Source organism: Triturus cristatus, chromosome 8, assembly GCF_964204655.1.
Source record: "Triturus cristatus chromosome 8, aTriCri1.1, whole genome shotgun sequence".
Lineage (NCBI taxonomy): Eukaryota > Metazoa > Chordata > Amphibia > Caudata > Salamandridae > Triturus > Triturus cristatus.
In genome coordinates this window covers 373,765,391-373,782,658 of record NC_140591.1, presented here as the reverse complement: position 1 = coordinate 373,782,658, position 17,268 = coordinate 373,765,391, and the positions used below count along the sequence as shown (strand labels likewise).

The 17,268-nt window shown below is 41.0% G+C and overlaps 1 protein-coding gene across 4 annotated transcripts in view; it reads left to right on the top strand.

The window, feature by feature from the left end:
- Window positions 1–17,268, top strand: part of SUPT20H (SPT20 homolog, SAGA complex component) — a 393,294-nt gene that overhangs the window by 264,164 nt on the left and 111,862 nt on the right. For all 4 annotated transcript variants that reach the window (XM_085621731.1, XM_085621733.1, XM_085621730.1 and 1 more), the window contains 2 exons: window positions 977–1,082; window positions 5,934–6,095. In XM_085621731.1, coding sequence (XP_085477857.1) covers window positions 977–1,082; window positions 5,934–6,095 — 268 coding nt within the window. The remainder of the gene's footprint in view (window positions 1–976; window positions 1,083–5,933; window positions 6,096–17,268) is intronic.

Sequence of the window (17,268 nt, the reverse complement as noted above, 5' to 3'; positions counted from 1 at the left end):
TGCGGCTAGATCATGTCCCTACCAGAAAGGGCATTACAAAAGGTAAAGTAACTTGTGCTTCATAGAAAGACCTTCTCTTGGCTCTTCTTTTATGGAACTCATAGAATTTTAGGTTTTAATAGATGCTCTGCCGGATTCTCTGTAAAGTTGGAAATGTACTCTCCTATATGCATGCCTGCTTATACTGGTATTTTATGTAAATTTCTACCATTTGTTTTATCTTCAAACAATCTAGGAGTTCTCCTGGGAACGTATGACCTTGCACATTCTCACGAGAACTTGGATATGAAAAAGGTTTTCATACAAAGTAAGATTTTCTTACAAAGAACTATATATAAATTAAACTATAAACTGGGAAAATATATTTCCCTGTGGAGAAAGCCCTTTCCATATACCTTCAACAGTTTTGGCACTGTTCCATTCCCTTCTCCATACTGAAAACAAATTTGCCATACCCATGACAGGAGTGAATGGCTAATCCTTTTCAGAGTTGGGAGTACTTGCCAACTTTGAACATACTGACAAACGTGTGTGATTTTGGGTATTAACCAACTTTGTGGCGCAACCCTAGTGAAGTCCACCAACCCTTATTTTCTGAGCATATCTGGTCACAAGGAATACTCTGCCACACTCGTAGAATTCTGTGTAAATCCACTTACAAGTGCAAATTTGCATGCTGCGCATTAAGAAAATGAATTTGATCTTTTGTTTTAGATGTTGCACATAGGTACATGGAGTGTCTTTCAGACCCCATGTTGATTCTAATCATGCCATGTCCGTATTAGGATTGTATAAGAGGTAATTACTTGAGTGTTATGATGAATGTTTTCTAATCCTCACGTTGCATGGTTGTATAAATGTGTATATAAAAATACCAAACAAAATCTATAATTGTCTTGCATTGATCTGGGTTCTTGGATTTGCCTAAGACAAATATTTTATGTCCTCACACCAAATGCATGCTTGCTTTCAACAGCCAGAGAACGGATCAAGCTCCGTTCAGTCTTCACTTTCGGGCAAGGGAGTAAAAAACCGACCTCCTCCAGTAAAACTTCCATCCAATCCAGGAGCAAACTCTTCAGGTAAATGCTTCTCTCTGGTCTTTGCAGTTATCCTCTGTCACCATATTTATTCTTCTTAGATTCTTTTCCAGTGCTTCACAATATCCCTATCCCCATCTTCATTTGTAATCCAACCATTTCCGGAAAGATGGATCGAAATTAAATGGCAGTGATGTGTGAGAATTTCAAAATTTTATTTAAAGGCTGCAATTCTTATGAAATTGACGTTTCACCTAATAGCGCCCCTTTGAAATCCCCCAACTGAGCAGTTAACCATCTGCTTGAAGTCGCCTTCTGTCATCACTGATGAGTTCGGTGTGACATCTACACTAAGGGTTCCAGACAGAGTTTTGGATGTGGACTAGTTTACTCCCTATGTTTGGAAATTAGGTGTAGATTGCTTTCCAAGTGATCAGAGAGGCTGTATTTTTATGATTTTACTGCATATGATTTATAGAACGTTAAATATTTTGTTCGGCAGATTAACTATGAGAGACCTACCTTCATTATAAGGGATCATAGCGCAGTTATTGATTTTGGTTTTTTATATCTAGGTGTCTTGGGTCATCCATTTAGGTGGGGGGGTGGGAATGTTAGTGAGCTCCCATAGTGACCACAACCCTCTTGTGGTCACTGCAGTCGTATCCGATGCATATATGAAAAAAGCCTTGAGAGATGGTACCATAGACGTATATGAAAAATTGTAAATGTCTTGCATTGCTTATCTCTGGGGAATTTTGTAAATTGCACGAAGATGTCTTTTCTAAAGCCAGTTTGGTCTTTGGAACCCTTAGCTTGTTTGATACATTCTGCAGGCAAGCTAACAGAAGTCTTTAGAAAGCTCTGTAGTATAAACCTAGAAATAGAATTGGAATTGCTTATTGCACGTTGACATATAAAGTGGCTCTGGAAAATAGGAAAAAAGAAATTTGTTGAGAAACCTGGAACAGACTTGATATAACAAGCAAACTAAATGACAGTAATGGGTTTTAAAAGGTGATGAACTCAAACACATTCAATAAATCCCCTGTACATACACTGTGCCGTCATTTTAAAGCAGAACAGTAGGTCACCGATTTTGAGTAAATAAATTTCCCTGATACGCTGTCTGCTGTGACTTTGATTTATATCCACATACTTATCCTATCTCCATCCAGTTACGTGAAGTGGAAGCCACCATGAATAAAAGTTCTTCTAATAAAGCTCCGGGCCCACATGAGGTACCAATGGATTTGAACAAACCCATTGTGGAATTTGTGGCTCCACTGACTATGAATAGCTTAAATGCAGCATGTAAATCAGGGTTTCCCCATTCTTGGTTTCCTGCAGCTATAGTACCTGTTTTTAAAAAATGAGCCTATTTTCTCTCTTAATTTCACAATAAAAATTGTTGGCAGAATAGTTTGAGAGAATGTTACCTTGGCTTTTGAGAAGAGATAGGACCAATTGAGCAATGCATCAATTTGCATCTCTTAATTAGTAAACATATGGTTCCAAATTTGGTAGGATTCACCTGGCATTCATAGATTTAAGAAGTGCCTTTGATAGTTTCAGTTGGTCCGAATTGAGGGGTTTGCTTGAGAACATGGGGATGAAGAGGGAATTAGTGGATTTAGTTTGTGCACATCATAATAATTAGTCGCCACTGTGCGAATTGGGTGTCAAAGCAAGTGCACTAACTATTGCAACCTCGCCAGAGTTGTACCAAAGGGTTGCATATTAGCGCCCATGTTATTTCTTTCATACGTAAGCAGCCTGACTGGTTTTGTAATCGAGAAGGTCAGGATTTGCCTATTGTGCAGAAAAGGTCAGGTCATTGTTGTATGCAGATGATCCCGTTTTGTTATCCTGTACCCACTATGGTCTGAAGATGCCTTTGTCTCTTTCATGATTCATGGCAATCAGCTTATTTCTCTACTACTAGAATTATATAAAAGGGTAAAGTGCCCCTTTGTGACAAGGTCACCCCCATTTTATTTGCTTGGTATTTGAAGCAACTTTGACTGAAGTCACTGGATTCCTGCCAACCAGGTCCCCGGGGCCAGTGTCCTTTCCCAAAAACAAGGTACTTGTGCAATTGTTCCACTGTTGGTACGCCCTTTAGCACCCCTGTAAGTCCCTAGTAAAGGGTACCTCTGGTGCCTAGGCCATGGGTACTAAAGATGGTACCTAGGGCTGCAGCATGTATGGTGCCATCCTAAGAGACACACCACCAAACTCATTTGACTGCCATTGCAGGCTGCGTGAAATAGAGCAGACAAAAGTGAAAGCATGACATGGCACACACCCTGTGTGCCATGTCCCCAGACACTGCATGCAGTATATGTAAATCACCCCTACAACAGGCCTTACAGCCCTAAGGCAGGGTGCATTGTATTACATGTGTGGTCATAGCTGCATAAACTATAAGAAAAGGGGTGTGCAGTTCCTCATACAAATAAATTAAAGTCTAAAGTTGCAGGGGAAGGAATGTGCTCCAGTAGGAGCACGGGCCCACACACATTCAAATCAGTGAGCTAGCTCCTCGTCGGGCTGCCGCTGCAATGCCCGACGGGCACCTACTAGGGGGCTCTTCACCAGAAACCTTTTCTTAGCCGTCTGGTGAAGTGAGGGTGTGTGGGCTCAAGTGTGTGTAGAGTGGTGATGAAAAGTGAGTGAAAATAGGTATGGTGATACTCGGAGTCAATCTATTTAATGAATGAACTTGCTAACCTAATTAAAAATATCTGTGCTGACTTGGGTTATAATGGCCCTAGTTAGCCTAGTGAATGAGTATGTCTAAATGGTCAACATGTTTCTCGCCTAAATATGTCAATTAGGATATTAAATCAAGTCTCATTAGTAGAAGGCAGAAGGAATACCTATTAGCTTCTTGAGACCTACCGAGTCTTGGTAGGTCTCACGGCAGATGCCATACCGTATCCGAGACACTACTTCTGCCTTCTCTTCATGGGGCTTGATTCAATATCCTAATTGGGCTGATCTTGACTTGTTTTAAGGTACGAGTACTATCACTTGACTTTCTTTGTGACATGTTATCCCGACTACAGTATTTTCCCTTACTGAATCCACCACATCCTTGTTCATTGTCAACAGACATTGATGGATGCAGTTCTTTATCCTGTATGAAGAGGAGAAGTTGTTTTGATCTAGGTCATGTGTCTCAACATCAATCTGAAAGTGAAGATGCTGCAGGCATCAGGAACAACATGGCCAACAAGCGTAGCAGGTCAACAGGAAAGTGCCTATAGTTGGGTCAAGGTTAGCTGAACCATATGGGGCTAGCTTCAGCTGGCTCATCCAAAAAGTAATGCTGGCTCTACACTATCAGACATTGTTCACCAGGATTGTGGAGATTTCTTTTTGTACTGGACTTTTGCTTTTTCCCCATTTCCGCAGAAGCATTTTAGAGCCTTTACTGGAACATCTGCTGATTGTCAATTTGGAGTTAATACAACTTCTGAAACCCCTTGTCTGACCGTTTTTCACTAGACAGACAAATTGTGTTAGAGTTTAACCTCATTGAACTGATGATAATGAAATCTGTTTTCCCAAATCATTCCAGTACAAACAGAGAAGTCACTGCATTCACTGTATATTTACTAGTGGCTGCAGTTTTATGTGGCAAAGACAAAAGATTAAAGCTCATGAATCAGTTATTCGTGGTTTTTGGCCAACAAGTGGATCGTGAGATGAATCACAGCAGTCCTCACCTTCAGTCATATTAATAACAACCACCCTCTCCAGCAAGAATGACACCTCGTTTAACGAGGGCCGTATGATCAACAGTACCTTTTTACACACGGTACAGCGTTTGAACATTTACAGAGTAACTGCACTTTAATAAAGCATTACTATTTGGAAGCAGAAGTTGTCAGAGGATCACCAGGGGTCGTTCGCAAGCTGTTCCAGTAAGGCGAGTCTGTTTTCCCATCTTCAAGTGTATGTTTGGATTGATAAATGTAACGTTGTGCTTGCTATTCTGATTCAAGCATGTGAATCTATTAAAGATACATTTTTGGAGAAGAAACGAGTTATGTACTTGTAACTATTGTTATCTATTGTTCCTTCATAGATCCACATGACACCTTCCGGTCACTATGGTTTAGAGGCTCACCTTTATATTACCCTTTCACACTTGTGCTCCAAAATCTGAGCAATTTGTTGCCTTTAGTAAAAGTGTAGATTGCAGCACACCTACCGTATTGCTGAAGGTTGGGTACTTTTAAATGAGGAGAAAGGGGTACTAAACAAAAACTATCCATGTATGTTCTGTTTGCAGCTATATAAAATATGTACAAATCCCAGCTCGATGGTTGGTAATGATTCAAGCATATGATTCTGAAAAATGTAGCAATGTTAAAGATATATAGTTACAAGTAATGAAATTGTTTTAACTCTACTACAAGGGTGGTCTTACAATAATGGTGCAGCCAAACGTTTACTAACAAAGGGACATTTTTGTAGGCCCGACACAAAAGTGGGTAGATTGCAGGTGATTGTTATTGCACTTTGATAATCCTTTGATAATGATGCACTTATTATGATATGTATGCCAATTTGCACACTAGTAGGTGTTGCCATGCAAATTAGACTCATTTGTACCAGTGTGACTTGCACTCAGTACTAGGCTGTATCTACTTACAGAAACAACTAGGGGCCGAAATACAAATACATGTCACAAGCTGAATTTAATATGTAATGGTTGCAAACATTTCCTTGGGAAGAGGGAATTCTCTGTCGAGAGATCTAAAATGTAAAAATGCAAATACAGAACACTCTTGAAATACAAAGCCCAATACTAGAACAATGTAAATTAGACCACCAGATTTTTCCTGCAATATTCTGACATATTTTACCTCCTTTCTTTAGGTCATATGTTTAGTCCCCAACAGGCAAGTGGGCTTATGAAATCCTCAACTCCTCCACCACTTCAACCAAAGACTCCAAGCGTCTCTCGAAAGCAGTCAATTGATGTGAGCCAAACAGGCATGCTGTCTCCTTCAGCTATGTCTCCTGTCAACTCTTCACAAAGTGAGTCATCACCTAAATTCTCAATTAGATCTCTGTAGGTTCTCGTGGCCTATGAGATGTTGCGTATCTCATGTTGAAAAGTCTGCATGTCAGTTACCAATAACATGGTCATGCTTTATGGTTTAGTGTAATCTTGTGCTTTTGTAAACTTTTGCAGAACTTTTAACTGATCCTTTTGGTTGCGACTGTTGTATATTGTCCACTGTGCAAGGTTTCTGTACTTGCAATGTTTCTGTAATTCGTGTATACTTACTAATGAACATTACATGCCTCATTTTACACATACACACCCCACCAATGATGAAATCAAGCATTACATTTTTATGTATGCTTACTAACAACACTGACTTATTTGGAAGTCCAAAATGGATAGCCCTTCAATAAATGATAGCAAATGTTCCACTATTCTATGCTCCCATACTTCCCCTGATTAAAACAATACCCCACTGTGTGGCTTGGCCAATTAACCAGGACAGGAAGGCCCTCAAAGGCAACGTAGAGACATCAATATTTTATCTTAAAAGTTCAGTCATTCTGGCAATGAGGGCCACCGTGGTATTTGGTCCCAGGGTCTTCCAGCACCCAGGGAAACCTACCAACCCTAGACATTTGTAAAAACTAGACATGCGTAGGAGTCATGAGTGGTGTAGCTTACTTTCTCTTACCAGGAATGCGCTGCAATCATCGAACCTAGATTGAAATTACAGATTTTCTTTACATTTCTGAGAGGGAAAGTTATGAAATCTGAGGCGAACCTGAAAGCCCTACTAACCAGCATCCCCACACTTCAATCAAAACTGTAAACTATTTGTGTATCGGATCATACTGCACCAGGCGGAACAGAAGAAAACTGTGACCATATGAGGTCCATGTCCTATCAATGGGCCACTTGGTTGGCCCGTTTCTATCTCTGGGAGTAGGCCCACCCAAACATTCAGCACCATTTCCATTGAGAGTATGAAAATGAAGGTTTGTAAGACTTTTTTGATTCTCTGTATATTCCTCTTTCTTCTGTCACATAAACGTCTGGTATTTGAAGTTTTATTACCATACTTTGACATTTGCACTGCAATCTAGATAAAAAAAAAAAGCAGGCATTGGTTCTGAGCCAGGGACAACCCACTAGACTCACCTGAGTGTCTTAAGTTTCATGAATGTCTGGTTTGTAGGTTTCCATGGGTGCCAGAAGATTCTGGGTTCCAAATGCACCAGCCACAACCTTTCTGACACCACCATTGACTGCACAAGATTGGAGTCTCAGACATTTTCTCTCAAATACTGGGAGCACATGCATATATGTCAGATGGAATTTTAGTCGGGAGGAGTACTAAAAGGATCAATGATCGGCAGCATGATACTTACTCATGACATTTCCCCACTTCATTGTTGTGCGATATTTTATTCTCTTTACCATGTTGCATGAGAAGGTAGACTTTTCCCCACATAGTGTGCCATGCTTCATGATTGGATCCTCCCATCTACTACTGGGAACTTCCTTTTGTTGTTTTGTCAAGCATTTGTATAGTGCATAAGCGCCATGAGCATGAAGAGTTCAAAGGCAGACTGGTATGTGTGGTTGAAGAGGTGTGTGTCTGTAGGAAGATCTGTGTGAGTAGTGGTGGGTGTAGTTATCTATGTGTCACTCATACCTTGACCATCTTCCTTATACCTGCACAAGATCCCTTTGAAAACAAGAATAGGCTATGGCTTGATTATCTCTTCATGTCTCTGTCTTACTATGAGTCCAGGACTAGTATTGTGCAAGTGGCCAGGTGAACCTTTACTGAAGCCTCCCCATGACAGTCTGCCTAGGCTCATAAGGACTTGTCTGTCTTGCACCTATTGCACTTTTAGCTTGGCTGGACCCCTCCTCAGTGTGGAATTCGACTCCTGACCTCCCAATGTGACTGCTTCCAATCCAGTTGACAGTTATCAGATCCAACTCTTTCCTTTCCATGGTAGCAAGTTAAGGGTGCTCGAGGATATCCTCTGACCCATTCCTCAGACAGCGTAAACATGTCTACATTTAGAAACTGTTGTAAAGATCCTGAGAGAGACTTTCCTAAGTTCTCTAAAAAGCATTTCCAGAAAGGCTTAGGACCTAATTTAGTATTTGGTGGACAGGGTACCCAGTCATTTGCAGAGTAGCTCCACTGAGTATAGCATTCGTGTAATATGCAAGACAGAATATTCACCACATTTTAGTTGAGAATGAAGGCACAAGCAGGTCACAAATATGACCAATGCGTACCACTCTATTTACTAGTCCATGTAACCACAGTGCCTCAATTCTGATTGAAGAATAAAAACAGGTAAGGATTATGGTAGTTCTTTGATTAAGAAGTATTAGAAAGATTTTCCAACTTGGGTAGAATAGTTTGAAATGCTTCATAGAAATGAACTGACTGCTCCACTTCAGTCAGTTTCCACAAACTTTACTTTTGTGTGATATAAAGTAAAGCAAGATGGAAGCCATAGGCCTGGATTAGATGAGCAACAGGGATCGTAGCAATATGTTTCTGGCCTCATTCCTTGCACAGGACAAACTCTGCAGTTATGATATAGATGACCTATCTTCTCTTTTGCAGGAAAGCGCACTGCAAAATGTAGGTGTTGCAACGTCCTCTACATAAGATGAAGTAATGAGCAATGCTCTTACAGCAGTGAGACATGAGATAACAGTAAACTTTTTTTTATAACTTTATTTAGCAATTTCTTCAATATATCTAACATCGTCCTGGAACAGGAGTAAATAGCCAGTTGCACAAAGAGAAAGGTATCGTATACATTTAGCATGGAAAGACAATATGACACAGTCTGTTTGAAAAGGACTGATACATAAAATATAAAAGTAAATTACTGTTACATTCAATATCTGCCTCATACTCGGGTCGTAGCATCAACGCATCTCATTAGGACAATCCCAACCATATGCAGCCATACCTCCCTACAGGCAATCGATGGCCCGATGAAATAACTGCTACAGTGTAAACAAGAGGGTCAGCAAGTAAATCTTCACATTTTACCCAATACCTGCAAGAACGATACCTCGTTGTTGCTGTGTGTTAGGTGCAGCCTGTTGTGCGTTTAGGTAGCTTCTAAATGGAGCCCATATATCTTTGGGACGGGATGCCAAAGGTGTCGTGGCAACATATAGCTCACTGTTCATGGAACAAGAGGCAAGACTAGTCAACCACCCTTTCACGGTTGGAGCTTTCTTTCCACCCCAATGAATGACCACTTCTCTTTTAGCTAACAATAAGCTGATAGCAACAAACCTACGGATCTTAGGAGGAAATTGCGCCACATAACCTAATCAAGTAATTTCAGGTAGGGGTATCATGTGTGCATTCACCATTTTACTTATGATGTCGTGCACTAGCACCCAAAATGCGGAGATGCGTGTACAGGTCCATGCCAAATGGGCAAAGTCTGCACCAGGGGCATTACATTTCGGGCAGTGATGGGATCTAGATGGGTCAATTCTTGTACTCTAGCTGTAGTCATGTATGTTCTACGTAGAAATTTGAAATGTATTAGTTTATGGCGACTGTTGATGGAGACCGTTTTAGTGACTGAGCAGCAAAAAGACCATTGCTTATCCGAGATCGGGGATCCTAGATCTTCTTCCCATGCGTGCCGTATTTTATCATCAGTCACTGGGATAAGATCTGCACATGCTCTATAAAGTTTGGATATCAAGTGAATTCCCCTCTTACTTTCTATTACCATGGTTAGTGGAGAAAATGATGGAGGTTCTAACGGGAAAATGGGGGCAATATTGCGCAATACAGAATGTATTCTCATGAGAACAAACCTATCCATAAATGTTGGTTCAGGAAATCTGGATTCGTCACTTGGATCAAAACATGGCCGTCAGAAAATAGATCACCAATTTGTGTAATATTGAATTTGGCACATGTGCGTTGTATTAATACTTCTCTTGTAATAGGTAGCCATCTAGCGTTTGGGAGAGGCAGCACAGAGGAATAAAGTGTAGATGTGCCGGTGATGCGACGTAGCTTTTCCCAAGCCCAGCTTGTCGTAGATACGGGTTGGATATCCCTGGGATCCCTAGGAAAGCCTGTAGGCAAGACAGATGTCAATGAGTCTGGACGGACAAGATCTGATTCTGGACGGAGATAGGGTATTCTGGCGTCTGGGTGATACCACGATTGCGCAAAGCTACACTGAGCTAATAAATAATACAGTTTCATGTCTGGTACACCATAACCCCCTCTGTCACAGGGTAAGGTCATAATCTGCCATCTGGCCCTTGCACTTCCATTGCCCCATACCAGTCGTGTCAGATGAGAACGGAGCATTGATAAAAAAGGTATTAGGCAGGGGAATCAGAATATTATTAAATAAATATAAACATTTAGGGAGTACAACCATTTTAATAAGGGCCACTCTGCCTGCCAGCGACAAAGGGAGTTTGAGCCATTTATCTATTTGTGTTTCGAGGGCAGACATGGCTTGCCCGTAATTCAGTCTAATAATTTGCTCAGTATCTATTTTTATTTATTTTTATTTATTTATTACTCCACAGCAGCATAAAAACAGAAACAAAGATGAAATAAAAAAGGAAACAATGAAGAAATACAGTACATTAGTACATATATAAATTTCATATTTTCAAGTATTTCAAGTATGGTCACAAAATAAACCCCATATACTCAAGCCAATCTTACGTTTTTTAACCCCTTTAACAGAAAATAAGCTTAATTCTAAATTGAAAAGATTATACATTTTAGCCCGCCATGATTCAAATACAGGGGGGTCCATTTGGAGCCGACACATAGCCGTGCAACTGTCATAGCTATAAAAATCAGATAACAGTGATTATATAGTGAAGTGCCTTTGTCAGTTTCAGGCCCCATCACTATTAACATTATGGCTGGTGTGATCGTCAGCGGTCTCCCGATAATTCCAGCCATGAACTTCTCTATATCCGCTATAAATCTGGACAATTTACAACAATTAAAAAAAATATGCAGGCTATCCGCATTATCCCCCCGACAACGAAAGCATTTTTCATCATACCCTCCCCCCCACTTAAACATCCGAGCAGGGGTATAATACAAATCAAAAACAGTTTAAAAAATTGTACTTTCAAGCTAGCAGACATTAACACAACCCGAGATCTGGTAATGTCATCTTCAATAGATATGTTATGTACACCCAGAGTGCTAGCCCATTTGCTATTATGTTTCCCTAAATCATCTGTTCTATATGATAACAATATCTTATACAAGACGCCAATTTTCTCCTGCCGCCTTACAGCCTCTATAATTAAATTCGGAGCGGCAACAACTTTTTTCCGCATTAGATAATCCCGGACTTGAAGAAATTTAAAAAACTGAGAATCAGGCAGATTGTAATATTTCCCCAATTCTTCATATGACATTAGTGACCCCCCCTGGGAAAAAAGATCCCCTAGTGTAATAATACCTTTTTTCCTCCACACGTTGGCAATATTATCCCAGAAAATGGGAGGAAGGATCTTAGTTGCATTTATTGGTGTATAATATGATAATTTCTCCAATAAACATAATTTCCGTATTCTCTTCCATACTTTAAAGGCTCCTTCCACCACTGTAAATCTTGTTGGCTTAAAATAGCTGCCATCAATCTCCTTAAACAAACAGTATCGGGCTTCAGATCCCAACAAGATCTCAAAAATCGACGGGGCCTCGGCAATATTAGCCATTCCATCCCCAGTCAATAAAATCCGCATTTTTAACAAAAAGCATACAAAAAAATAAAAGGCGATATCTGGTATAGCTAAGCCACCTCTCTCCATCGGTAGCATCCTAAATCTAGCCGCTCGTCTTGGTTTGCCAGGAGCCCATATAAACTTCATACATAAAGATTGAAGATGTTGCAGCTGAACGGCTGTCACCTCCAGAGGAATTGATCTAAATATATATAAAACCTTTGGTAAGATATTCATTCTAATAATATTGCTTCTACCAATTAAAGTAAAATGTAATCGTCCCCATTTATCATGCGAATCCCTAACACTATGTAGCATAGTATTCCAGTTGACATCAACCAGCTCTAGCATTGAAGTCTTAATTTTAATGCCCAGATAAGCCACCTCATGTAACACTCTAGTATCCTGTAAATCAATACTATCTGAACAAAGGATTTGTGTTTTGTTTACATTAAGTTTGTAACCAGATATCTGGCCAAACAGTCTTGCTAGATGTTCAATCTCTTGAAGCGCAAGAGAAGGATCCACCGACGTCACTGCGATGTCGTCCGCATACGCAAAAACAGAAAATGGAATATCATGTACATAAAAGGGCTTGATACAAGGGTTGTTGCCCAGTTGTTCAACAAAAGGGTTTATATATAAGGCAAACAAAAGTGGCGAGCAGGGGCAGCCTTGCCTGGTACCTCTGGTGATTCTGACAGGATCAGTTAATAACCCCATAGCAGTAATTCTACCGATCGACGAAGTGTATAGTACCTGTAAAGCCTTCATAAATCCCGACCCAAAACCCATCCGTTGCATCATTTGCCACAGATACTCCCACTCCACACGATCGAAGGCTTTCTCCGCATCCAATAGAATTAGCCCTAAGTCTCGTTTTTCGGTATGGGCAACATCAAACAGTGTGATGACTTTATTTACATGAGTAACAGTCCCACGAGCTGGTATGAAACCATGTTGATTTAAAGAAACTAAAGAATTTATAACCTTAGATAAACACATTGCCAATATCTTGGAGTATATTTTACTATTGCAGTTTAACAACGAGATCGGGCGGTATGATCCTACTAGTTCCGGGTCTTTGCCCTTTTTTCAAAAAAACGCTATAGTAGCTTCAGCCCATGAGTTGGGAGCATAACCCTTCTGAGCAGCCTGAAAAGTTTTCAGCATTTCATCCTTCAAGTGATGAAAAAACAATTTGTATATCTCAGCCGGCATTTTGTCAGGGCCAGCCGCTTTTCCTAAAGATAGACTATTGACAGCAATTTCTAATTCTACCAATGTGATAGGGCTCTCCAATAATTCTGCTTCAAGAGAATCTAAATGTAATACTCCTTGCTTTAAAAAAACATTATCATTCTCATCGACTCCCCCCAACATCCTGTTTAGTATACAATTCAGTATAAAACTGATGAAGAATAGAGAGTATCTGCTGCGGATCCTGATGAAGTTGGCCGTTCTTATCCTTCAAAGCAGCAATAGAGCGAAAAGATTCTTTCATGCGTAGCCGTAAAGCCAAGCATCTTCCAACCGTTTCCCCATATTCATACAGTTGCTTCTTATAAACTAGATATTTTTTGGCATTCTCATGATTCCATAAACCCTGGATTTTGGCTCGGGCTCCAGCTACCGAGTTTTCTAGCTCCAAAATGTTATTACTTTGCTGTGTAATCCCCAGAGTTAAATTACCCTCTGCTTCTTTCAAGGCCGTATAGAGATCCTGTATCTCTGTTTTCATTTTCCTTTGCTGATGAAATCCAAAGCTAATTACTTCCCCCTGAAAACAGGCTTTAAACGTATCCCAAATAACTGCAATATGAGCCTGTTATTATCAAAAAAGTCCTTCATTCAGGGGATCATGTATTCTCTGAACTCCTCATTTAAACATAATTTTCTGTCAAAAGAAAAAGTCTGTGGTAAGACCTTCTGATCTAAAGCAATAAAATCCAAAACAATTGGAGCATGGTCAGACGAAATCCGAGGAAATATTTGAGCAGAAGCCCCTGCCAAAAATTTGGTTGAGACAAAAAAATTATCTAAGCGGACTAGTTTTCTATGGGGAAAAGAATAGAATGTATAGCCCGGATCCCGAGGGTTTAACTTACCCCATACATCAACTAACCCATGATCATTTACTAAGTGATGTAAAGCTTTAAAAACACGTGGTTTACGACCTTTATAGCTTCGAGGTCCATCCTGTAATTCATGATTCGCTAAATTAGTATTTATATCCCCACAAATTAACAAAGGTTGCCCCCATGTAGCCAATTCTAAATTTAGCTCCTCCAGTATTTCTGCTTCATCTATATTGGAGCCATAAATGGTACATACAGTGAATTTACTATCACCAAGCCTGCATTCAACAATAGCCCAACGCCCAAGATTATCCGCCGAGGATCGTCCAGCAATTTGCACATTTGATTTAGCTAATATAGCCACCCCACGAGTCATAAAAAGTTGTGTGAAGGCTGTTACCAATGAAAGCCCAAGTTCCTTTCAAATATGTCGTTTAGGCCAAGGTGTATGCGTCTCTTGAATTCATACCAGATCAGGCTGAATGAATCGCAATTCGGCAGCAACCCTCTTTCATTTTGACAAATTGTTAAGACCAGCCACATTTAACGAACAAAATTTAATCCCTTTAGAAATCATCATAAAAGTGTGACAACCTTACCCATGTATACCAAATCACATATAATACTGTAACTAAGCACACCTGATATCTTTGTGACCATATCATTATTTTTTCGAGTAATTTTGCTACTGTGGATGTTTTTTCCCCTTTTTACCCCACCTAAGTGCCCCATCAACCCCCCATACCCCCAGATACCCCTCTTTCCCCCTCCCTCCCACCCCCCCTGTAACGAGGATTTAGGACGCAGGGTCCTGTAGATGCAAGCTCCCGTGAGCCTCCTGCCATTCCCCAAAAACAACAAAAAAAGAACAGAAAGGAAAAAGACCTCTCACTACAAAGTAGAAATTCTATAAGGAGTCTCAAAAAATATTTAAAGAAGAGAATCAGGCTCAAAATAATCGCTGCCTACATAAAGGTCAGAGATCAAAATCAGCCTCACTCGATAGAACTTAGAAACTCCTTGGCTGACCCAACATTAGTAAAAAAGCGGGTGCGCTCATGAAAAATAATTTTCAACTTCGCAGGAAACATTAAATTAGCTTGAGCCCCCTTAACTTGAAATTGAGTGATCAGCTGTCGGAGTTGCCAACGAAGATCAACAGTATGGTGGCAGAGATCCGGCCTCACAAATTCAACATCACCCCCTATTCGTTTTTTATTAGGTCGAGCTAGCTTAAACACCTCCACACGAGCCAAAAAATGATTAAATGAAATTAAGAAGGCTCTATGCTTAGATTCCCCTGGCCCGGTCTATGTCGGATATTAAAAGGAAACCTGTGTGCGCACTCAATCTCTTTGTCCCAATCCCATCTGGTCAGCTCGGGGAAAGCTTTTTGGAATAAATCTATAATGAATCCGCGTGGGTCCTGCCCTTCTTCCCCCTCCGGGATCAGAAGTACTTCGGCGCACTCGGTTCTCAAAATCCGCCATCTTCCATTGAATATCCTCTCTAGTGGCCTGCAACAACTCAGTAGTACCCTTTTGTTGAATAAGTTCATCCTCTAAATTAGAAATACGTGATTCAGCCTCGTTAATTCTGGTAATAAAGTGAAAATGAGATTTAGCAATGCGCCTAACCGAGTTCTGCAACTTGCGGCATAAATTCTGTACTCTTTGACTTTCTTCTCGGGTTTCATCCCGGTGGGACATTATAGATTGACAAATTAATGCCAAAGAGATCTCTTCACCATCCACATTATTCAACTCCCTCGGTGTGTCACTTTTATTTGTATTTATATTCAGTTCCAGTTTTTTCCGTACAGTATAAGGGTGATTCTCAGCCATTTCCCCTGACTCTTCCAGGAAGAAACTACTATGGTCACTACCATCTAATGTCGAATGCCGAGTGACCAAGTCCTCACAGGATGACATAGACTTCTCGGAAAGATAAACAAATCACCTGATTCTTCCTCAGGCACCTGTAATTGTTCGTAGCCCTGAGAATTTATCCGGACATTAGAGTCTTGAATCATCGCTGAGCCCCCAGCATCAGCAGCGGTTGAGACTTCTGGAGGGGGGGGAAGGCCAATATTAGGTGGGCTAATAATCACAGTCGAGGGCCCCCCTTCATTTGATTCTATCAAGTCAGTTCCCCCTAACAAAGGATCAGCCTTTTTACCCTTCCGTTTGTCCTTAGCTGCGGAAAAGAGCGCTGGAATCTTTTTCCCCGTCAGGCTGCCTTTACCTCTTGCAGCAACAGCATCGCCGCTCCTAGACAAATCAGCAGTGCCACTCAAATTGCTGTTTCTCACCTGAGCGTCCTTGGCAGGTTTCTCTGTGCTACCGATTCCTTGAGCGCGAGGTTTCCCTTGCGTCCCCTTCGGAGGCATCTTTCTAATTTGTTTCGTAGTTTTCACTTCTGTAACTCCTACCGCTTAGCAGGGCTGCCGTAACGTCCTACGATACAGCGTGTACTTCCTAGCGGTAACGCCCACCACCTATGCAGTCACCGGGCCAACACTACAGCAATGCCGATCGGCGTCCCAGGCATAGACGGCATAGACGTCGGCGCTTTGCTGCTTTCACAGGTAAGTGTAAATAGATTAAAGCGATTACAGTCTGCTCGTTTTAAAAGAGAGCTTTCCGCAGCATTCCAGCAATATTAACATCCAGCGTATTCATCAGGCATAATCACTACGGGGTCCGGCAGGAGCAGTCAGCTACACGGCCGCAGCAGCGGGCGCCATCTTGCCTCTTCAGTATCTAGATGTATATGTATTCCCAAATACTTAACTGAATCCGAGCACCATTCAAGTGGAAACTCCAGATCCCATCTAGTTGTACTGGCCGTAAGGGGAAAAACCACAGACTTGTGCCAATTTATGCCCAATCCAGAGAACCTGCCAAAGCGCAAGATTTCCCTAATAAGAGGGTCAAGGTTAGTTTGTGGATCCCGAACATACAGTATGGTATCATCTGCGTATAGTGATACCAACAGAGGGCCAGTATTGAATTGCAGTCCTCTGTGTAGGTGTTTTTCTTGGAAATGGCGCATCAGAGGGGTCCATAGCAAGGATAAATAACAAGGGTGACAGCGGGCATCCCTGTTTAGTTCCTCAGGAAAGGGTGAAGAAAGTTGTTAAAGTGCCGTTTAATCGCAAATGAGCTGTGGGTTGGCTATATAATAGGGCTGTTGTGGCCACAAATCCAGCAGGCATACCCATACGGCGCATAATAGATATGATGAAAGGCCATTCCAGAGAATCGAATGCCTTTTCGGTATCTAACAGAATTGCAGCTGCTGGAATCTCGGGGGTTTATCCTGTGTAGTGTGTTGAATAAGGTAAGCAGATTGAAGGCAGTCGAGCGGTGGGGAA